The sequence below is a fragment of the Astyanax mexicanus genome, chromosome 20 (genome assembly GCF_023375975.1).
Source record: "Astyanax mexicanus isolate ESR-SI-001 chromosome 20, AstMex3_surface, whole genome shotgun sequence".
In the NCBI taxonomy this organism is placed as follows: domain Eukaryota; kingdom Metazoa; phylum Chordata; class Actinopteri; order Characiformes; family Acestrorhamphidae; genus Astyanax; species Astyanax mexicanus.
Window position 1 is genome coordinate 17734272 of NC_064427.1, and position 25467 is coordinate 17759738.

A 25467-nucleotide genomic window follows, 5' to 3' on the forward strand; every position below is an offset into this window, starting at 1 on the left:
CTCTGTCACTGCACATCCTATCATTCTCCACCCTTTCACTGCCCATCCTGTGATTCTACACCCTGTCACTGTGCATCCTGTGATTCTCCACCCTGTCACTGTCCATCCTGTAATTCTCCACCCTGTCACTGTCTATCCTCTGATTCTCCACCCTGTCACTTTCCACCCTGTCACTATTCATCCTGTGATTCTCCACCCTGTCATTGTCCATCATGTGGATCTCCACCCTGTCACTGTCCATCCTGTGATTCTCCACCCTGTCACTGTCCATCCTGTGATTCTCCACCCTGTCACTGCCCATCCTGTGATTCTCCACCCTGTCACTGTACATCCTGTGATTCTCCACCCTGTCACTGTACATCTTGTGATTCTCCACTCTGTCACTGCACATCCTATCATTCTCCACCCTTTCACTGCCCATCCTGTGATTCTCCACCCTGTCACTGTACATCCTGTGATTCTCCACTCTGTCACTGCGCATCCTATCATTCTCCACCCTGTCACTCTCCATCCTGTGACTCTCCACCCTGTCATTGTCCATCATGTGGATCTCCACCCTGTCACTCTCCATCCTGTGATTCTCCACCCTGTCACTGCCCATCCTGTGATTCTCCACCCTGTCACTGTCCACCCTATCATTCTCCACCCTGTCACTGTCCATCCTGTGATTCTCCACCCTGTCACTGCCCATCCTGTGATTCTCCACCCTGTCATTGTACATCCTGTGATTCTCCACTCTGTCACTGCCCATCCTGTGATTCTCCACCCTGTCACTGTCCATCCTATCATTCTCCACCCTGTCACTGTCCATCCTATCATTCTCCACCCTATCACTGTCCATCCTGTCATTGTCCATCCTGTGACTGTCCATCCTATCATTCTCCACCCTATCACTGTCCATCCTGTCATTGTCCATCCTGTGACTGTCCATCCTATCATTATCCTGTATCCACCTCCATCCTGTAATTTTTCATTCTGTGATTCTTCACCCTGCCACTGTCCACCCTGTCACTGTCCATCCTGTGATTCTCCACCCTGTCACTGTCCACCCTCTCACTGTCCATCCTGTGATTCTCCACCCTGCCATTGTCCATCCTGTGATTCTCCACCCTGTCACTGCCCATCCTGAGATTCTACAACCCTGTCACTGTCTATCCTCTGATTCTCCACCCTGTCACTTTCCACCCTGTCACTATTCATCCTGTGATTCTCCACCTTGTCACTGTCCATCATGTGGATCTCCACCCTGTCACTGTCCATCATGTGGATCTTTTCCTGGTTGATACAAAAATACATATGTTCGGAGACTTTTAAAAACTGTTCTCATTTCCCACAATATTTTTACCAGAGGGATATTACTGTAAATTTTCTGAAAAAAGAGTAGACTGAGTAAAAAAACTGTATAATTTATAGCAAACAATGACATTTTCCTTAAAAAGAGAAATAGAAAAAAATATATGTTGGCTATTTAATGTAAAAAGTACTTAAAAATGTTGTTTGTTTGTTTTTTTTGTTGAAAAATAATAGTTTTGGTGCTTATAAATATCATAACATGCTGGATCTCTTAAAACTGGTGAAATTTGTAATTTCACAATATATATAAAAAAAAGTGTTTTGCAATGTCAGTCACTAATGCTCTTTTGTGGATGAAAGCAATGAAATTCACACAACAATGTTTCCTAAAACTAGTAGAACAGATGTAAATATATTATATATAAAATATATATAAATATAAATATCTTATATATAATATTATATATATATATATATATATATATATATATATATATATATAGTTGTGAAGCATTTCTATTGGCACATATACTGTATAATATTAAAACCAAATATATGGTTCTGCATACAGTGAACACCTAATGTTTTCATTTTTTTATAGACTGCAGTTCAACAAACCCTCCACTAGATGTCAGGATATGCTCAGTTAAGTGTTGAATGTACCTCAAACACAATTATACTGTATTTGCATCAGGTTTTAGCTTAATTTATTCATACCCATATTATTATTTAATCATAATTTACAGCATAGCACAGAGAGAGTCGCATTCAAATAAAGAGTGAAATCAGCTGAACACCTGGGTCAGCAATGTGGGATGTTAGAGATAGTGTGGTGTGGAGCATCAGTTTGAACAAAATATTGAGTGATATGTTATGAACACAGTAACTGATGAAGAGTTGCATAGATGGACTGACCTCTGACTCTTAGCTTGGTGGTCTGAGTCGCGTTTCCCTCACTGTTTGAGGCCTGGCACTGATACTGTCCAGCTGTCTGTCTGCTCACCTTACCCACAGACAGACTGCCATTCACGACCTGAGAGAGAGAGACAGAGAGAGAGAGAGAGAGAGAGAGAGAGAGAGAGAGATATTTCATGTTAACCTACACCAATAAAACCAACCTAAACTGAAACAGATGCATTGCAAAATGCTATCTTATACCCCAACAACTCCCTATTTTCACTCTTTCCACCTGCATTGTTTAAATAGAAACAGTGCTTCTGAATATATCTACTCTGATGGGCATGGTGGTCTGGTGTATTGCTATCTTGGCAATGAAAAACAAAGGTGCACCACTAACTGAATACAACCTAGACAGAGACAGTCAACGGACAGACATTCATTGCTATCTTGGGAGTGCATTGTTAAGACAGGTACATCCCCAACACAGCAGACCCATAGCACATGCCTGTTTTTACATCTACAATAAACAGAATAAACGAGTGTGTTCAGTTTCCTCTGCTGAGAAGCGTTTGTTGGACACGTCCAGGTAGCTGCACCGTTAAAATAGCAATCCGCCAAAGTCAGAGCTCACCTGACTCTTAAAGTGAATGACTGTTACGCCCAAAATTAACTACACCCATGATTAATTAAGAGAATTAGGGTCTCCAAGTGGTCCAGAGGAGAGCACTGGTTTGAATCCCGATTATGCAGCTTGCCATCAGCTGCCAGAGCCCCGAGAGAGCACAGTTGGCCTTGCTCTTTCTGGGTGGGTACAGTAGATGGCACTCTTTCCCTTCATCACTCCTAGGGTGATGTGGATCAGAACAAGGCTGCGTCTGTGAGCTGATGTCTCAGAACCGAGTCGCGTGTGCTTTCCTCCGAGCGTTAGCGCTGTGATGCTACTTGGCAATGCTCAAAAAGAGGCGGAGTCTGACTTTACATGTGTCGGAGGAGGCATGTGCTGGTCTTCTTAACCCTCCTGGTGTGTTGGGGCATCACTAGAGATAGGGGGGAGTCCTAATGAGTGGGTTGGATAATTGGCCTTGTAAATTGTTAGAATTAAGATCATAGAATTAAGGGAATTAATTAAAGGGAATAGCAAAGACACACTGAGACGTCTATAGATCGCTAAAACATTGCCCAAAAAAGACAGAACCAGAACGAGGGAGAGAGATCGAGTTAAAGAGAGTTCAAGAGAGAGAAAGACAAGTAGACAAAGAAAAGTAGAAAATAAAAGAGATTAAGAACAAAAGAGAGAGAGAGAAAAAGAAATAAAAATAAGAAACGAATATGAAAGGGAGAGGAAGAGGGATATATAAACAGTGAAGAGAAGGATAGAGAGACAGAAAGAAATAGACAGAGAGTTAGACACCAAATTCTAAACCAGAAAGAGAGAAAATGTGATAAAACAAAAAGTATAGAGAGAGGGGGAAAAGACGAAAGAAAACAGTAGACTGACAGAATGAGTGGAAGAAAGACAAAAAGAGAGAAAGAGAAAGAGAGGGAAACAGGACAAGAAAAAGAGAACGAGAGACATAAAGAGCCAAAGTACAGAGAGTGAGTATAACGAAGAGAAATAAAAAAGAGTGATGAAGAGACAATAGCGAGAAAGACAAATATGGAGGAGAGAAAGAGAGAGAAAAGAGAGAAAGTGATAAGAGAGAAAATGAATAAAAGAGTAGAGAATCAGTAAGAAAATGTAGATAGATAGATAGATAGATAGATAGATAGATAGATAGATAGATAGATAGATAGATAGATAGATAGATAGATAGATAGATAGATAGATAGATAGATAGATAGAGCATGAAGAAAATGAAAGGCATTAAGAAGAAAATACTCAAAGAGAATGATGGATGGAAAGACAGAGAGAGAAAGAGAGAGAGAGAGGCAGGAAAGGAGGAGTGTATTCATGGAAATTTAGGTGGAGAGGAAAATGGAAAACGGTGACGTCAGCTGCAGATTTCACCCAGGCAACAGCAGGCAGTGTAATTATAACCCAGTCTTTATGGAAATAGTAGAAATATTTATTAAATTAGATCATCTGCATTGATTTTTAAGTGATTATGCGATTAAATAATTCTACAAAAATTATAGTGTACCGTTATAGATCCTTTAGACACTTTTATTAATCCACAAATTGATAAAAATAACAACAAAAACACAAATAACATTAAAACAAACCTATTAATGTGTCTCACCTTCACAGTATCTGTCTGTTTCAGCAGGATTCCATCTTTATACCATCTGATAGTGGGAGGGGGGTTGCCGCGGGCGACACACTTCAGTGTGATTGATCTTCCCAGGTAAGCTTCTGTGACAGGGGACGGGGTTTCGCTGAACACAGGTGGGGCTAAACACACAAATGAGCAACACAGATTACAGGCAATAATATAACACTTTAATTCATTCAATTAATTACATCAAAAACAGCTCTGTAAAAAAATGAAGAGAGCACTTCAGTTTCTGAATCAGTTTCTCAGTTTTTTGCTATTTATAGGTTTATGTTTGAGTAAAATGAACATTGTTGTTTTATTCTATAAACTACAGACAACATTTCTCCCAAATTCCAAATAAAAATATTCTCATTTAGAGCATTTATTTGCAGAAAATGACAAATGGCTGAAATAACAACAAAAATGATGCAGAGCTTTTAGACCTCAAATAATGTAAAAAAAAAAAACAAGTTCATATTTATAAAGTTTTAAGAGTTTAGAAATCAATATTTGGTGGAATAATCCTGTTTTTTAATCACAGTTTACATGCAGCTTGGCATCATGTTCTCCTCCACCAGTCTTACACACTGCTTTTGGATAACTTCAAAAATTCAAGCAGTTCAGCTTGGTTTGATGGCTTGTGATCATCCATCTTCCTCTTGATTATATTCCAGAGGTTTTCAATTTGGTAAAATAAAAAAAACACGTCATTTTTAAATGGTCTATCTTTTTTTTCAGAGCTGTATATGGTCATAAATTATATTCTGGCGTATTGTTACAGTGTGTAAGAAGTCACACTGACACACTCTAAATCATCCCAGCCTATAGAACATATAATTTAAAAGTAAGATGGCCAGGCCTAGAGGGCATATGCATTGTATAACACATTATTTTCAGAAAATTAGAGTAACCCACATTGTAAAATAGACCTATTATCATCATTAATAATCTGAGTAATCTAGACTGGACTTTCTTATGACAGATTTACTCATTCATTCCTCTTCACTAAGCATTTTCCAATCCATTAATCATGTTTGTGTACCCTCAATCTCAAACCTGCTTCATTGTCTTGTTCACTGTTAGTCAGCTAAAGCTTATTTCACAGCCCACGAACTAACTAGATGTTCCAGGTAGCTGATCTGGCTGAAGGCCAGGCTCTGAATAGCTGCTGCTGTAACCTGGCCTGTGCTGTGGTTGAGTGATGTCGCTGCTCGGGGGCGTGGCTGAAACAGGTGTAGCACAGCCAGGTAACAGGTGCCGAGTGTGAAGAACCGAGTGGGCATTCATTTTTCAGCTTGAGCGTGGCTGTGGAACCAATACAGCTCCATTGTTTCCGGGTCTGGAACGAGGCCTAGTGCAGTTATTGTAGCAGCTGTGTTTTAGGAAGATGCAGATTATTCCAAATATCTTCAAATCAGCAATTGTTCTTATTCTGAGATCCTCACAGATCAGGTCATTGTTTTGCTCAAACCATTATACTCTTCTGACACCAGTAGATGGTAGATCTTTCCAAAACTAACCCTGGTTTGATTGCTCTGATAATGTAGTTTATAAGATTTGAACACAACACAAATTAAAATGTGCAAATTATCAGAAATATAATGCTATTTTATAGTCAAGGTTAAAGAACTCAGCCAGGTTAAAGGTTTTTTACCCTCTAACCAGACAGCAAATACATGTTGGCCCAATATTAGCTCAATGGCTTTGTTTACATACAGTAAGCATGACATTAGCTCAACATATTTTTGGTCGGCAAGACATTGAATGCCAAACAATATTTGTCAATGGGTCTATGTTGGCCTGACATTGGACAGCAAAAGATGTTTGATGTTGGATGTACGTTGGCCTGATGTTGGATGCCAACCAATGCTTTATGCTGGATGTACGTTGGACTGACATTGGATGCCAACCAATGTTTAAAAGTAGGACCATGTTGGCCAGACATTAGATGCCAACCAATGTTTAAAAGTAGGACCATGTAGGCCAGATACTGGATGCCAATCAATGTTTGACATTGGGTCAATGTTGGCCTGATTTTGGATGCCAACCAATGTTTGATGTTGGGTCTACATTAGCCTAATGTTGGATGACAACCAATGTCTCACATTGGGTCTTCATTGGACTGATGTTGGATGCCAACCGATGTTTGATGTTGGATATACATTTGACTGATGTTGGATGCCAACCAATGTTAAAAGGTGGGACCATGTTGGCCAGACATTGGATGCCAATGGATGTTTGACAGTATTGTTTACATTAGTGTGACATTTGTCCAATGTCTTTTTCGGCCGGCAAGACCGCATTGGCCAGACACTGCATGCCAACTAATATTTGATGTACATTGGCCAGATATTGGATGTCAATCAATCTTTGACATTGGGTCTATGTTGGCCCAGCACCTTTTTGCCAATGATCCATAAAACCCTAAAACCCTAAAAGGCAGTCTGGTGTCATAACTGAGGACAGTGAGTCTTACCTGTGACGGAAAGCAGTGTCCAGCTCCCATTCCGAGTCTCATCGGATGGTTTGTCCAGCAGCAGAATACGACACTCATACCAGCCCTCGTCCTCCATCACCAGACCCTCCACCCTCAGAGCTGTTCCCCCAGAGAGAGACACTCGACCTGGGGAACAATAAGAGGTAAGAGAGGGTCAGAGAACCAGCTTTAAAGAACTTCTACAAAGGTAAAAAAACAAACATACCATATATGCATACAAACCAAGATATCTAGTTAAAATGACCTATAATAATTTTAGTTTAGTCTGAGTTTAGTCTGCAGCTATTGACCTCTCCTTTTCTTTTGGCTATTGGCCTTTTTTATTGGCACCGTTTCTGACACTCACTGTCAGTGTGAAGTCTTTTCTCTCCAGACTACCTTAGGTATCTCTTCTGCATTTTATTTATCCATTTAACTTTCTATGAATATTTAAAATATATTTGAAATAAAACAAAATAAAAAAAGAAGTATAAATGCAAATACACCAGAATCAGAGTCTTAACAATATAAAAAGTATAAAAAGATGCAATCTATTAAATTAATTTACCATTTAAGCATTATTCTTTGAATGCCAAGCAATGTTTGACATTGAATCTACATTGACCTGATATTGGACGCTAAACAATGTTTGATGTTGGGTCTACATTGGCCAGACATTGGACGCCAAACCAGTGTTTGATGTTGGTTCTAGGTTGGCCTGATGTTGGATGCCAAGCAACGTTTGATGGTGGGACTAGACATTGGATGCCAAACAATGTTTGACGTTGAAACTACGTTGGACAATCATTGGACGCCAACCAATGTTTGATGTTGGGTCTATGTTGGCCTGATGTTGAATGCCAACCAATGTTTGACAATAGAATTACATTGGCCAGACATTGGACGCTAACCAATGTTTGATGTTGGGTCTCTGTTTGCCTGACATTGGACGTCAACCAATGTTTGATGTTGGGTCTACATTGACCTGATGTTGGATGCCAACCAATGTTTGACGCTTGGTCTATGTTAGCCTGATGTTGGATTAAGTAATAAATTAACTAAATTAACTCACAGTGTCGGCATAATAACTACAATATTTCAAAGTTTTATGGAGTTTAGAGTTAATTTGTGTAAATAAAAATATCTTTATTTGATGCTATATATAATTTATATATCACAAACTAGATAATAACACCCTTATTTAAATTCTACATTAAAAGGAAATCAATAAACTGTGTATCTTCTTAAGTCTCACATTGTAAAACACTCCGGTTCAGCCGCTCTCCACCTTTTAAAAGTAAACACAGCCGGAGCTTCAGCAGCTTTGAAACTCTATCTCCCAGTTGCCAGGTGACTTCACCCTGGGGTGGTGGTGCTCCTCCTCCTCTCTCTCTCTCTCTCTCTCTCTCTCTCTCTCTCTTTCTCTTGTGAAAGACTCTTTTATTCAGCAGTTCTTTAAACAGGTCTGGGGTTTAGAAGAGTTTAAAAGCCTGAACTGAAGCTGCACTTTATACAACCCTTCAGTACCTACTGCTATACACTTCACCCACTCTCACTAAACCAGCTCACAGAGGGGTTATTGATCAGGTGATCAGGTGATCAGGTAATCAGATGATCAGGTGTGATAGGTCTGGATCATCAATTAACCAAGTACATGCTTTGAAGTCTGAATTCTCCTCCACCTGCAGTGGATATCAGTGTCTCCACCCTAACATTTAACATCGTCCATAACACGTCTGTAGGGGGTGGGGCTTGGTGAGGAGTGGCCAATCAGAGCTTTTTCTGCTCTTGCTTTGATGATCACATCAAAGCAGATAACCAAGGCTACATATTGTATAACTGTAAACATTTAGAGTTATACATAGGGTCACCAGTTATAAATAGTGCACTTTAGTTGTGGGGAAAAAGATGTTGTTTAAACAGCCTATTTACTGCCCTCATTATAGATTGTAAAATTACTACTTTTATTGTTAGAGATGTAGGAGATGTTGGAGGAAAGAGATTAGCTAATAGCTTAGCATGTTTCCCAAATTTGAGCGACCCATACCTCCATAACTAGCCTGTAGTCTGGAGGTGGTGAGCTGCTCTCCAGTATCCACAACACCAGTTTCTCCTCAAGTTTGTCGTCATATTTGTTTCAAAAGCTTTGGGACATACAAGATTGCACTGGATTACATTAAAGTGCGGGCATAAAGTGCGAGGCCAATTGTGCTCTCTCAGGGCTCCGGCAGCTGATGGCGATGGCCTGTGTTGATGTCTGACACTAATATCTTCCACTGCCCCAGTTTTAAAAGTTCTTGTATAGTAAATATAAAACGAAGCACCTTGTTCAGCTTTTTAAAAAATGGGTATCAAAGACGCCAAATATTTTATTATGGCAATACAGTGTTTTTAGGTGAGAAGCAACCTCTATTTTTAGCTATTCAAAGAAAAATGCCATTTCCATTCTAGTCTACTATTGTCTGGGTAGTTGCTAAATATAAAACTACCATTATTCTACAGTACTTTTAACTATTCAATAAAGTACTTTGGATTATATCACCAATTAAATCCTTTATGAAATCATGACAAAAAAGCAAAAAAGAAATATATAAAATATATAAATTAATATAAACAAAAACTATTTTTCACAAAAAAAGCTCATGATCATTAAGTGCAGGTCAGTGGATCAGCATGAACTGCGGCACACGTTTCCGTGCTGAAGCGTGGCTGTGGCTGTGATGTTTGTGGGGCTGTGTGCTGAGGGTAATCATTAACCCTGTCCCAGAGGAGACTAAGCACGGCCTGTACGGGGTTAACCCTGCGGAGAACCAGGAATTAAACAGACTCAGACTCAGATTCAGGTCATATAACATCTCTCTGATCCAGCGCTGAGAGAATTATCCTCTGCTAAAGTGTTGCCGTGGTATCCACTGCCAGTGTCTGGATTTGAATTTAGTTGCCCGTGGTGACGAGGATTAAAATCAGACGAGGGGGGCGGGGCTTAAAGAGGAGGCTATTGCTCAGGTTACGCAAAGCTCAGCTTTCAAAAAAAGTGACAGACAGAGAGAGAGAGAGAGAGGAGCATCAAATAGGACCAAAAAACAAAGCATTACCCTTTCTATTTATATTTTTTAAATATTTGTAATATTTTATTTTAATTTAAAAAAGCATTGTCTTTTTTATTGTATATATATATACATATACAGTACTGTGCAAAAGTTTTAGGCTCCAAAACAACTTACACTAATACATTTATCTCAGCAATATGAGTGTTTTTACCTGAAAAAAGCACCACGTATGATTTGAACAGATGCAAATAAACATAAATACAATAAAACATAAGAAGGAATTCTCATTTTTAACTGTAAGTATGTTTTATCCTGTGAGTCTGAAGCTGAAGAATAAAGTGTAGAGATTCCAGATTTCTCCTGGATGCTCCTCAGCCAGCATGTGTATATTATGTTCAGTTCCGTCAGCAGCTCACCTGATTTACCACATTTACCAGTTAAATTTACCAAACCAGGTGTTGATTAATATGATGAGAACTAGAAATAACTCTATTAAACTCAGATTAAGAGGAGAGATTAGGAGATGATTTAAGGAAAACATTTTTGCTTTTTGTAAAATTGCTGTTTGTATTTATTGTAATGCTGAAATGTGTTTTACTGAGATAATAAACACTTACTGCACAGATAAGAAGATTTTTCTTTACTATAATTTCCACAGGTGCCTAAAATGTTTGCACAGTACTGTATATAATCTTAATATTCTTCCAATACATGAGCATCACAGCGCTAATGCTTGGAGGAAAGTGCACAGACTCGGTTCTGATACATCAGCTCACAGATGCAGCCCTGTGCTGATCCACATCACCCTAGGAATGATGACGGGAAAGAAGAGCGCCATCTACTGTACCCACCCAGAGAGAGCAAGGATGATTGTACTTTCGGGGCTCCAGCAGCTGATAGCAAGCTGCATGACTGGGATTCAAACCAGCAATCTTCCGGCCTGCTGGACCACTCAGAGCCCATATTTATGTTTTTATTAATTGCATTAAAAGAGTAATTTGATTAATACAATTATTTGATTAAAAAACTGTTTAAATTATTAAACTGTAAAATACATATACTAATAATACTCTCTGAGTGCTAAACCACAGAGTTAGATCAGGTAGATGAGTTAAAAACAAAACAATAATTGTGAATGGATCAGGGAGAATGCTAACAATGAACAGTGAACGCGAATAGCCACTAATTAAGATCATGCAAATTACATCATGCTAAAAAAACAGCAAATAATAGCAAATGATAGCAGATAATAGCAATAATAGCATGTTTTACTAAGGGTTTCTGTTCCCAGGAATGAAATGCGAGTGTAAACTAATGAGCCAGTGAGAGAAACAGAAAGAACAGAGAGAAAGAGAGAGAGAGAGAGAAAGAGATGGGAGGAGCTGGAATAACAATAAAACCTGTACGCTTCGTGTTTTTCTCCTGAGGATACGAGCTCACAGATACAGAGATCCTACACTGAAAAGAGTGTAACAACCAAATCATTGATTTAAAGTGCATTTTAATGTTATGATTTCTGGTTCAAACCTATTTTTCTCAGTTTGCCTAAAAGCAAATCTATTCCCCATTAAAACAACTTTAAATAAATAATTTAACTCAAATAATATTTTTTACTCCTCCTGGAGTTTTCCTGTCAGTCAGTCTCACTCTCTTCCCATTGGTTCCCCTCACCACTATTACACGTGAAGGGCGTGACCTCCTCCCTCACCATCTTTGTGAAGTTGTTTTTCTCAGGGTATCTTCTCTTAACTACCGAGGGAAGATTTATGTAATGACTAAATGCTTGTATAGATTGTTGTAGGCTGTAAGAGCAAGTTACTGCTAGTTCTTACTAAAGAAATAAAAGCCTGATTAGAGACTTTGAAAGTTTGCCCAGCTTCAACCGTTACTTAATATTAGAATAATAAGCCACTTTGAGTTATTCTAACATAATTTAGTAGCTTTTATACTTGTGACTATAGAAAATATAGAAATAAATAGTGCACTTTGGCTGAAAAGGAAAAAAAAAACAAAGTTTAAAAAATTTTACTTATAGAATTCAAACTATTTAAATAGTTTATTCAAAAGTAAAGTGATACATTGCTGTAACAGAAAATAATCTGTAATTCCAGATTACAAAGAAGTGTAAAAAAATATGTGAATGAGGATATTTATTATAAATCATCTTTTTTCTTTGTTTTAAAGAAGTAGAGTATCTTTTTTTTCAGTGTACATTAACAAAGGTCTGCAGATCTTCACTAAGATAAAAGTGCAGCAGTGGAGGAGTGAAGGTCAGAATAACTGAGTAAAACTTTCTAAACCGCTCAGAGTAAATAGAAGCTAAAGCATGAACTCCCATCATCTGTGTGTTCACCTGTTTCCTCATTCAAAACACACAGCCACTTCAAAAGAACTCTAACACACACACAGTACACATACTACACACAGTACACACACTACACACAGGGTTCTCGCCCTCAACATAAACAAAAAATACACTCTTTTATTCACTTTAACGTTTGAAGTTGAGTTTCTTTCTGTTTTTGGTCAAAATGTTCCATTTGTTAATGTTGCGAAACCGCCTAGAGGAGGCATTTTAACCTGCCACTACTACTAATTGTCTCCTGAACGTGTTTGTGTGTCTATAGTTATAGCATGTTGGCTTAGCATAGCACTGCTAACACAAAGATAGCTCAGCACAGCAGTTAGTGGCCAAATCCAAGAATAGTAACAGAATATCATTAGAAAGTAACTTTGCTTCAATAATTCAGTTGAAAATGTGAAACTCATATATTAAATAGATGTATCACACACAGAGTGATCTATTTTAAGCGTTTATTTGTTTTTTTTATTGTTGATGACTATGACTTACAGCTAATAAAAAATCCCAAAAATCAGTGTCTCAGAAAATTTTAGTATATAAAATAATAAATAAGACCAATTGGTACTTTTGGCAGTGTGCCAAGTCCTGCTGGAAAATGAAATCCACATCTCCATAAAAGTTGTCAGCAGACCAAACCTTGACAAACGCCACTGTAGAGGAAGATATTTAATGTTTTATTCATTAATTGGTCAGTGGTTCTGCTGTTATGGCTGACTGGTGTATCATCCTGTCTTTCTTAGAAATATTTAGAAATATTTAATTTTTTGACTAAATAAATCATCAAAATAATCCCCAAACAGATCCAATTAATGATACTAATCAATACCAGCAATCTAAACTTTTAATTCAGGAGTTAATTCGGAGCATTACAAAACACTGCAAACACACCCCCACCCCCACCCCCCACATACACACACACACACACACACACACACTGCCACAATCTCACACCCACACACTCACACCCACTGTTGCCGGGTGATAAACCATGCCCCATCGCACACAGCAAACTCAGGATGCACAAACATGCACACACACACACACACACACACATACACAGAGCTCTGTTGCTAAGTCATGGCTCTCAGAAGTCTCTGAAGAGCTGAGGAAAACACACACAGTGGAGCAGCGGGACGGGTTTAGGGTCGGGGTCAGTAAACAGGTCACAGTGTGCAGCTTAAAGCTGACTATGTGTTTCAATCTAAATTTAAACTATATATGTATGTATATACATATATATAGTGTATATATTTGACTATACATACTATACATAATATAGAACACATTTCTGACTATATAAAATAAAACACAAAACAGCTACAACATTGGCACTAGCTGATTGACAAGTACAAAAAAAAACTTTAATTAGATATATTTAGATTTATATTTTAAAATCTGCATATTTATGCATTTGATTTTTACATCTATTTTTAAATTATTATTTATATATATATTTTTAACAGTATGTTTTAACACTTCACAAAACATACAAAAAAACAATAATCTTGGTGTGGTTTATATCACAATACATTTCTTATTTTCAGTCGATATGAAATAAGTTCAATATATGATTTCAAAATCAACATTATACCACAGTTATTTCCAACCCTGCGATGTGATTGGCTGAGAGGCATTCTATGAGTGCCGTTATCAGCCGGTAATGCACTGTAACTAACCGAAGCTCTCCATGTATTACTCCACCACATACAGGTAACCTAGCAACGATGCAGTGCTTACAAGCCAAACAGCACAGCAGCTACAAACAGAGCAGCAATGGAACTATTTTAACAGGCAGAGTTTTTTATAACCAAACAGATCCTATTTGCTCCTCCTCTTTAACTCTCTTAATATAAATCTTTCAATAAACAGTGCTATAACATGTAATATTGACACTGCTGTATAATTGCTTAAATATAAAAGCCAAAGAAAAGCTGCCTAAAATGACCAGAATGATTATTTCATTAAAACAGTTTGTATCACAATACATTCAAAAGAGCATCATGAAAAAAAAGCAGCATGGATGAGTAAAAATAAAGAGCAGTTAAAGTGTTAAAGTGTCTCAGTGTGGGTAAAGTGTCTGTGTTGAATTAGGTCATTAAATATTTCAGGTTTATGAAAAAGTCTAGAACATCTCATTTAAATGTAGATAATACAGATTAAAATATTATAAATATAATATTCTGAGCTCCTCACTCCCCGTTAGAGACGCTGTTGTGTTTGTGGGAAGCTGCACTGAGAGCATATCCTCTTTAATAGGTGTCCCATGGGGGAGGGGAGGGGGTGTGGTGACAGGATTTGCACCCCTGGAGTAATTTGGGGTTCGGCGTTGTGCTCTGGGGTATAAAATCACGACTCATTTAGCTCCGAAAACGCATTCCACCGGAGCTCATAACAATCTGTTATACATCATATCATTCAACTCAAAGATAAGAGCTATTTCAGGTCATTTATTATAAAAACTCATATGAATTTAGTCCATAGTTTTGTTTATTTGGGATGACATGGCTGTAAAAGCTGCTCTGCTTTTTGTAAAATTGCTGTTAGTATTGTAATGCTGTAATGTGTTTTACTGAGATAATAAACACTTACTGCACAGATCAGAAGCTTTTTCTTTACTCAAATTCCCAAAGGTGCCTAAAACATCTGCACAGTACTGTATATACATATATTTTCATTGGTGCGCTCATCATGAAAAGTAGTAGGATGCAGCAGGAAGCATTTCTCCATAATTTTATCACAATTTGTAATGATTCACACATGTAGTTAGTCCATAGTTTTATTTAATATAATAATAATTTGACACTAACAATTTAATAATTTAATAGTTTTAGACCTGTCGTTAGGAAAAGTAGTACTTAGCTGCTGTTAGCTTTAGCGCTAAACAAATTATGCTAACGTTTTAGCACCTTTTGGAGCACTTCTATTGGTTCATTCATCATATAAACTGTAGTAGGACTCAACAGGATGCATGAATTTAATGCAAAACTAATGAAGCAAACCTATTCGCAAACTTTCTTTTTCTGTCAGAGCATTTCAATTGGTTCATTCAGCAGAATTATTACAATTAGTAGTGCAATAAGGAGGAACCATTTTGTCCATATTTTTAGAATGGAGTAATAATTTGAGACTGTTTTATTTATTTATTTTCATTTATTTATTATCATTTTTTTTATTCTAAGGCTTTATATTTTGATTCTTATACTCTTCTTCTTATTCTTCTTATTATTATTATTATTATTATTATTATTATTATCCATTTTATAATTTTTAGCATTTTACTTAATTTTTACTATTATCTTTTTCTTTATTTTATATTTTATAAATTCTTTACATTTTATGTGTCAGTTTGTTTTTTTGTGGTCTTTTAAAATTCTCTATTGTACATCTATATTTTATTCATATATACTTAATGTTGATTTAAAAAGAGTTTTTCTTTTATTTATTTATTTATTTTTATTTTTGTACTATTTTATTCCATTTTATTTTTAATATCTTATTAAATGTTTTCAGTCTCTTTGATGCTGTACATACTCTGCCACATTGTTAATGAAGGTCACCCCAAGTGAAAATAAAGGTTGATTGATTGACTCAGATATGAAGTTAGTGAGAGCAGCAGTTAGCGTTTGTAAATTAATCTAACTTTTTAACACCAAAAAAACGAAACTTGGCAGAGTAACTTACAATAACTTCTGTTTTTTTTTTTTTTATCTTACTCTACAGGAAACTTTCCTCGCCTTTTAAGCTCTAAAAAGGGACAAAAGATCAAAGCAGGAGGAGGATATGGATGATCTGGAGAAGTTATCTCCACTGTCTGCGGTTCAAACAGGGCGTCTACAGTCACGCTGCTGCTAAAGTTTCACCGCTAATCTCTCGTGTCAGGCCGATTCACGTCCCCCCGGTTAACTGACCCCCGTATATTAGTGCACAAGCCCTGTGTCACCAGCATCTTTAGCTCCAGGCCGTGAAACCCGGGCCCTGTGGAGCCCCCCCACCTCTTTCATACCCCGACACTCGGATACTGAGTCAGTGCTCAGCAAACGTTTCTCAGCTCCCTCTTCTCTCTCTCTCCGGTTTCAGCGAGGAGCAGAGCGGCTCGGGTTTCAGCCGATGCCACACTATCCATCAGCGCTCGGCCATTGTGTTAAAGCCCTGTTTTCGTTTGAAATCTGAATAACAGGGAGGTAAAAGACTCGTAACGGGTGGATCTACTGTGGCAGCTTCTGAATGAGGGAAGCTCTGAAAGAGAGACAGTCAGGAAGAGGAGTAGTAGTGGTGGTGGTGTTGGTCACTATAGACGTATGGGGGTGGGGTGGGAAACCTCTATAGTAATTTAGGGGGAGGGGGTTGTTTTAAAAGGCTTTGTTACAAAGGTTGAACACAAGGAAATTGATTTTACCAAATTGAAAACCTCTGGAATATAATCAAGAGGAAGATGGGTGATCACAAGCCATCAAACCAAACTGAACTGCTTGAACTGTTGTACCAGGAGTAAAGCAGCATAAAGTTATCCAAAAGCAGTGTGTAAGACTGGTGGAGGAGAACATGATGCCAAGATGCATGATTAAAAACTGTGATTAAAAAACAACCAGGGTTATTCCACCAATTTTTTTTTTAACTCTTAAAACTATTTTCTGCAAATAAATGCTCTAAATGACAATATTTTAATACAATGATCATTTTACTCAAACATAAACCTATAAATAGCAAAATCAGAGAAACTGATTCAGAAACTAAAGTGGTCTCTTCATTTTTGATAGTCAGAGCTGTGCATTATATAGATTTATTACACACAGAGTGATCTATTTTAAGCATTTATGTTATGTTTTTTTTGTTGATGATTATGGTGTCTCAGAAAATAAGAATATTCTATGAGACCGATTGGTACTTTTGGCAGTGTGGCAGTGTGCCAAGTCCTGCTGGAAAATGAAATCTCTATCAATGACATTGCTCTCTCTATGCGTAACTGCTTGATTGGCAAATTCAATAGTGTGGTCCCTAATCGGCCATTTACAATGGTTCTATGTTGCACCAAAAAGTATTCACAAGTATTGTACGCAAACATTTTTGAAGTGTACTGTGTGAATTGTATAGTTATGACAGTGTGTGCATCATAACTATAGAATTTAAGAAAGCATACATTATTATCTGATATTACACATGTATATATATCTGCCGATGTTAATGCCAAAATTAGTTGCGGTGGTATAGCTTTAAAACTAATAAAAATACCTTAAAATTAGCTTAAATCAATGGATTTTAAAGTAGTTCAGCCAGTGTTAGCCAAAGGTAGCACAGCCAGCATCATTTGGTCCATTTTCGTCATACAATAAATAGATCAGCAAGTACTGGTTCAAAATATCGGCCGTATAATTCTGATATCATCGTTCCTCCCTAATAGAAACTGGACCCACAATCAGATTTTTTTTTCCAGAAATTTAGAAACATCACATTTCTACATTTGTATGTTTAACCCCCTCAGACAAGATCATAACTGTGTGTGTGTTTGCAGATAGCTGTGTGTAACAGTGAGAGATATCAGATCACAGTTACAGGATCATCACTATGAAACTCTTTCATCTGCTGGTGTCACTCTCAGATACCCAGCTCTGTTTTGTTTGATGCCCCCATTCAGAGTGTGTACTAAACACAGGCTTTACTCCTTTCTGCACTGCCTGACTGAGCCTCTGTACTGATACGTGTGTGTTATGGTGACTATGGTGTGTGTGTGTGTGTTGAGTGATGGGTTCAGTAAAAACACTGCGTCAGGTGTCCTTCATCGCTTACCTCATCTCGCCTTCTACATTTGTTTAACAGATTTTTTTCTTAGTGGCTACCTGGCAACCCACAATAGATAGAAGTATAGAATATATACTTTAAAAATGTTGGGACGGGGGCAATACAGTTCTGTTAAGCAGAATGTCTCCACTTTGTAAAAAATGTGTGAAAAAATGATCGAAAGGCTGCTTTAGCATCAGCAGCCGGAGTCTGAGAGAGCATGATGTCATGCTGTTCTCTCTAAGTACAGTAGGTGGATCACAGCACAGGCGTCTGTTATCCATTGGCAAAAACTAGACCCAATATATGTAAGATGTACGAATATATGTAATATGTTGAGACGTAAATGCCTAAATTAAGCAAATGGGGTTAGCAATTTTTTTCTTAATAAGATTTCTCAAAATGAGCAATCACAAAGTCTCAAAATATAAGAGAAGTAATACTAAAGTCAAACAAAAATCCCTTATTTTCTGGCTTAAATTTGTACACAATAATCAAAATGACTTGATTGCTGACATTTTGTGATTATTTTGATTTCAAATGACTTAAAACAAGGTTAAAAGACTAAGTAAGACTGAATAAAATCATTATTTATAAAATCAGTAAAACAATCTTACACTTAAAAAGACTTTAAATAAAATTAAATAATTTCACTTGCTAAGATTTAGCATGTTTCCTCCAATATATGTGAAGACTGAGTGATGAGGTAAGAGAGAGCACCCAGAGAGACCATGGTCAATTCTGCTCGCTCGGACTCCAGCTGCTGATGGAGAACCAGCCTGACCTGCGATTCGAACTCGGAACCACACCGTCAGCATTTTTGATAAATTAATAGATAGATGGATGGATGGATAGATAGACAATGCTAGCCCATATAATTAAAGAAAACTAGCTAGTAGAAGGGGAATGTTGCATAAGTTTGTAATCCTGTGAGACGCTGTTATCCAAACAGACCTCACAGTTATAACATAAGCGTCACCGCAAACTACAACAATGCCGAGCAAGCGTGAGTAATGTTATAGTATGAGTGTGTGAGCCGACACCTGAGCCGAGGTAAAGCCTGAGGAGGTGAAATTCACACCCCACCCCCCCACATCCAGCACTGCCCTCACCTCACCAATCCCTCCTGTTACCACTGCTGAAGGAGAACCCGCACCTGAGCGAAAAGTCCCTCAGAGCTTTTGTTGTTTAAACAGAATAGCGTCCTGCTGTTACAGGAGACGCTAAATCCTCCCAGACATTCCCTCATATTAGTTCTGCTCTTGTTCTACAGAGAGAAAGTGTTCAGTTTCCTATTGGAGGAATGTTAAATGTAGGTTATCCAGTGTGAATGAAACTCCAGAGCAGTTTCTACCTTCAGTTTAGCACAAAAGCAGAAAAAGAAAATAAACAGTCATCCTATTATTAGCAGTTTTTGCCAATTTTGTTAATTTACCCCTTAATTTTTGAGATATCTGCAAAATTACAATTTTGAACACAATGAATGTGATACAAAGGTTTAACATGCATCCAAACATGAGATACCACAGAAACCACCTGGGACACCACAGAAGCCACCCAGCAACACCCAAATAACACCCTTGCCAACCATCAAATATTTTAGCATGCATCTAGCAGCCAAATCTCCTATAGCAACATCATAGAAACCACCTATTATACCCCAGCAGCTGTCTAGGGGATAATGTTTTAAACTTATATTAAACTAAGGAATGATCCCCATTATATATAGATTGAAATATTATCTTAAACAAATGTATTATGATCAGAAAATGTATGTTGTTTGACACAATATTTGAGGCATCGCTGGGTTTTATCTACGCACTCTGTGCTAGGCAAACAGGTTAGCTAAACAAATAGAATTAAAGCTGATTGTTGCATTTGCAGACTGTATTATTATACTTGGCAACCGGGGAATTATCACATGGTTGATGGTTGTATTATACTCTAATATGCAGATTGGGATGATTGTCATACTACACTCTGCAAGCGGGGTGTTGTCACATGCATATTGGGCAGGTTGTCATATTATACTCTGCAACCGGGGTATGGTCATACGCAGATTGGGTCGATTTGCATATTATACTCTGCAACCAGGGTTTTTTCACATGTGAATTGGGCCGATTGTTGTACTATACTCTGCAACTGAAGTACTGTCATATGCAGATTGGGCTGATAGTGATATAACACTCTGCCACCGGGGTGCTGCCACATATGTCATATGCTATTGTCATATGCATATTGGGCCGATTTATTATTTTATAGTATTTTATACTATATTATTATATAGTATTATACTCTGCATCCGGGGTATTGTGAGTTGGGTTTTTCTACCTTTTGCTAGCTATTTTGTCTTATTTGATATCACACAATTCAGTCCTGCTCATCTTAGAACTAAAATGATTAAACTATAGACAAAATATACTTTTTCTCCATACAAATGATATTTTTTCTCAGGCAGCTCTGAGAAAATTCATCATAACACTGCATAGAATAGTTAAAAAGTAATTTCTGAAACTGATATGGGCTTTTAAGCTAAATTGCTACATAATGTTACTTTAAAATCAATTAAAGCATCACCAAGGCAGCTTTCAAGCACAACAAACCTAAACAATAGTGTCTTTTACAAAGCAAAACCCTTAAAAACACTTCAATTAAATAACAAAAGAGACAGGAGGGCACTCTGCATGACGGTGGTCTGTTAATCACAGGCTGCTACCAACATCTGTTACTTCAGAGCAGCCGGAGGGTCCGGCGGCCCACTCGAGTGTTTCCCCCGACCCAACAGAACTCATTCAGCTGCTGACAGCTCAGTAATTAGTTGATGGATTGTGTGTTAGTGTAGTGTAGTGCGAGATATTACACACTACACTGCAGACACAGCCCTGCACCAAATACCTGGACATACTCACATAATTATACTGAAGGTGGTTATCTCCAATCACACCGGGTGTGATTGGAGATAACCACCTTCAATACATATATACTACTGTATATATTACTGTAAATATTATGCATACTATATTTATAGATCTAGATTTGGCTGTTTAATCCTGCAAGCTTTGGCTGAACTGGAAAGCAATCGGTTTATTTGATTTAATCAAATAAAACCTTACATAATATTTTTTTTTTGTAATTTCAATTGTCCAATGGTAAAAAGGTGGAAAATATATAGTTTTTTATTATTTTTTGGTTTGTCGCATTTTACTTGGCAACCTGGGTGAGGGCACTAGAGTGCGACCTAATTTCTCAATAGTGGAAACTTTATTTGTCGTCTTTATGTGGTTAAAGGCTCACATCCCTGTATAAACCAATCAGAGCAAGTGAAGGGCAGAACCCCACTGTGATATAATTATATTTCAACATCAGTCAGAATCTGACCAAGGCGTGTTTTCAACATAATTAATTTAGAAAACAGTGATTAATTTAGCTCGGAAATAAATTTAGCATCGCTAGTTATCCATTAGCCATCTTCAATAAAATCTGCAGTCTGTTAGCCTAGCTAGCATTGGGCAGTCAGCTGCAATCCGGTGTTGTGAAGGTAATAGGAAACTAACTCAAGTAACCTATATCCTGTTTCACAGTATATCCTGTTATTTTTTATTTTATCTTATTTATTTGTTTTCATTATATATTTTGTTGTTGCTTGACTGGGCTTTTATATATGTTTGTGGCTTACTTTACTGTTAGGTGTACATATACAATATAAACCACTGAGGCTATAAAGGAAGGCTTTGATTAATATTGGGTTTACTTTTTCCCACAAAATATATACACAATATATAAAGAAATCAGACTGCATTATCAAAAATCAGCTGAAGAATATAAACAATAGACCTTAAAAAGACATATGCAAACAACTTTAACGTGGCTTCCTTTTTACATTGTTCCATAAACACTATAAATGGGCCTAAAATACTCATTGTTTAAGTATTTAAAAGACATATTTTTCAAAAGCTTTATTACACAAGCATTTAATATTAATTTATAATGTTTTTTTTTTCTGAAGACATTAGATGCATTACAGTATTAAGCACTAACTAGCACTAAAAAAGATTAATTCAGCTAAGAAACACTGTTAGCCGGTTAGCCATTAGCCATTGCAGCTAATCCACTATCCGCTATGTCATAATAAAAGTCACCAGATCAGCTTGTAGACTTACACTTGCAAACCAAGAACAATAAAGAAAATAAAGAAAATATTTTTCATTTATTTCATTTATGATATTTAAGCTTAAATTTAAGATCAGTAAAGCACTTTAAACACCAACACATTTCCCGTATATTACCTTTTTCTAGAATTCAAATAAAGAACTTTATGCTGACCTGATTGTTAGCTAATTATTTACAAGACAATATTGCCTAGATGGACAGTGTTAAAAAAAAGTAAACATGTAAAACTGCGGTGTCAAAGGCAATGCAGTGGAAAATTTGGGTGCACCTAACATTTGTGCTGATGCACCTAAGAAAAAAAGTTAGGTGCACCGGTGCAACCAGTGCAAAAAGTTAGTGTAGAGCACTGAGGGTGTTAGCACAAATGGTTTGGGCTTATTGTCGTATTATACTCTGCAACCGGGGTGTTGGAACACGCAACAGTTGGCCCAGATGAACCAAACATATTTTTAATTGCTATTTCATTTGTCCAATGCTGAAAAAGTGGCAAAATTATTATTTTTTTTGTTTCAGCCAAAAATATATACTTTCAGTGCTTAAATCCCCAAACTAAACTGAAGTAAAAAGTTGAAAAAGTTCAAAAATGCTCTGCACTCATCGTCACTCTGTGTTATTTTAAGGTTCCTATTTAAAAGACTAATTAGTATTGATTAAAGTACCACTCTAATACCACTTCCTGTCTAATCAGCTGACATTCACACATACCTATCTCTATATCATGTGGTTATACAGTGTGACTGACAGGTGAACAGCATCCCGGAAACCCAGACCTTAAGGATCAGGGTCGAATCACACTAAAGCCAGAAACAGTCCATGTTACCATGGTCGCCATTCCACCCCGTCCACGTTAGAGTCATTGTGTAGGCTTTTCTAAAGCCAGCTGGAAAGAATAAGGCAGATCCAGCCTATTGAGAAGCTCCCTTCCCCATAGACGGCCTTTGTGGTGGAGCTCCGCCGCGGACAATAGGGAATGATGCAATGAGATGCGAGAAACGAGAGCAGGTCCCGCTGGACCCTGAAGAGCATCTGAGAAAGCATAAAACAACCTGATAGCAGCAGCAGCAGCAATGATGCTCAGGTGAGGAGTAGACTGAAAAAATTATGAGTAAAATTTACATGAAAAAGTTTCGCAACTTTCTGCATTTGCTTTTTTTTAAGTAAATTTCAAGAAAAATTTAAGTAACTTCAACTCGGTTTCAAGACTTAAAAGTTACACAGAGTAAATAAGTGAATTGAACTTAAGTCAATCCTTTCTTATAGTAAACTTTACTTAATTTATTTTTGCTGAATCAATCTTTTCTTTTAGTGACTTTTACTTAATTTCTGCATACAATATTACCTAATTACAATTACTCCGGCAGATGATGGCAAGCTGCATGACCAGGATTCGAACACGCAAATTCCTGGCTGTGCTTACCCCGTTAGACCACGCGGAGTGTAAGTTTACATTCAACAGATAATCATTTTCCCTTACCTCAGAGTTTAGGTTGCATTTAATAGACATAGAGCTGAATGTTATTTGAATGTCAATTGAGCACCAATTGTACAATGGACCATACAAAAAAAATATTGCCAAAATGTATTACATTTTTAGCGAATCCAGGCCTTTTTAGCGAATCCAATCCATGCTTTTGCTATGATATTATAATACCAACCATTATTATTATTCTGCGAATATTTTATGATGTCGAAAATATGACCAGATGACCAGATAAGCAAAAATATTCAGCTGAATTGAGCTGAATCCAGTTAGAACATCTGCAAAAGATAAAGAGCAGAGACTCACCTTCATAGTTGGGATGTACTCGAGGAGCGTACGACCCAAATTTGATGAGGACCGGGATGTCGTGGCCCTGCCGAACCCATTCCACCACATGCAGAGATCCAGAAGAGCCTTCAGCTGGAGGAGCCAAACTGCACTTCAGTAAAGCTGAACCCCCCAGCTTCCCCAACACTGACGGACCTCGACCACCGGCCACACCTATCACAGCCAAGAGAGAGGATCAGCAGGACTTCAATACATTAATATAAAGTACTATTTTCTACACCAGGGGTTCTCAACTGGTCTCAGCCCAGGACCCACATTTTCTCATAGTCATTGATTTGCGACCGACTTTTATAGAATACAAACTAAACTAATTTATTTTTGAGAAATAGCCTTCAAACACCCATTTTAACATACATATTTGCATGCAACGTGAAGTTAAGAGCAATTTATTTAAGAATCTGAGGAGGAACATGACAACTAAAACATGCATATATAAAAGTTACTACATTAAAAATCAAAATGTCAAAACAAAATCAGGTGAGCAATAATTATTTAACATTTGTTATTATGAGTAGAGTATGAGCACTCTAACTGGATATCCCTCTCAAGAGTTAATCAATCAGCCCTGTACAGTGAGTATAAGAACACTAACCAGATACTCCTTTCAAGAGTCCATTATTTAGCTCATTACAATGAGTATTAGAACACTAACTAGATACCCCTCTCAAGAGTCCATCATTTAGCCCAGTATATTGAGTATCAGAACACTAACTGGATGCTCCTCTCGAGAGTTCATCACTCAGTCCAGTACAATGAACATATATATATATATATATATATATATATATATATATATATATATATATATATATAAACTATTTACTTACCTAGTAGGTAGACCTCTGCAGTAAGTATGAGTGCAGGTAGAAGTCCCTTCAGTGCCATGGCTTATATTTAGACAGTCTCATACTCTCATATCTCCATACCTGCAAAAAAAAAAAAACACCATTTAGATCAAATGCTCTGTAGCATTCCTCCAAAAATTAAGTTAATATTAAGAAGATATAAAGAATATCAGTTCCCTGGCTCAATATGTTCGGCACTTGGACAGCTCAACATCCTAAAATTTCGCTAAAACGCAGAATATTCAAAATAATAATTAAGATAAACAAATTAAAACATATAAACGGTGACAAGACTAATAAAAATGTGAATTTTATTTAAATGTTTTATTTAAAAGTGTTTGGATGGGCAAAATATCATACTTTGTTATCAACAATGCCAACAATCATGCTAACAATGCTAATCATGAAAACCTTGGCACATCAACACATTTGACCTATTTTGGCTGGATTCACTGGTAAATAACCGTCAAACCAGATGTAGTAAACACCAAAGTCTGTGTAAACAAAACACAG

At 37.2% G+C, this 25467-nt stretch overlaps 1 protein-coding gene across 3 annotated transcripts in view; it reads right to left on the minus strand.

The window, feature by feature from the left end:
• The window catches only part of igsf9a (immunoglobulin superfamily, member 9a), a 68301-nt gene that overhangs the window by 29505 nt on the left and 13329 nt on the right, over positions 1-25467 (minus strand). For all 3 annotated transcript variants that reach the window (XM_049468627.1, XM_022685316.2, XM_022685315.2), the window contains exons 2-6: positions 24937-25035; positions 24068-24262; positions 6925-7071; positions 4434-4585; positions 2209-2326 (exon numbers count right to left, since the gene is read on the minus strand). In XM_049468627.1, the coding sequence (XP_049324584.1) occupies positions 2209-2326; positions 4434-4585; positions 6925-7071; positions 24068-24262; positions 24937-24994 (670 nt within the window). In that variant the 5' untranslated portion in view covers positions 24995-25035. The remainder of the gene's footprint in view (positions 1-2208; positions 2327-4433; positions 4586-6924; positions 7072-24067; positions 24263-24936; positions 25036-25467) is intronic.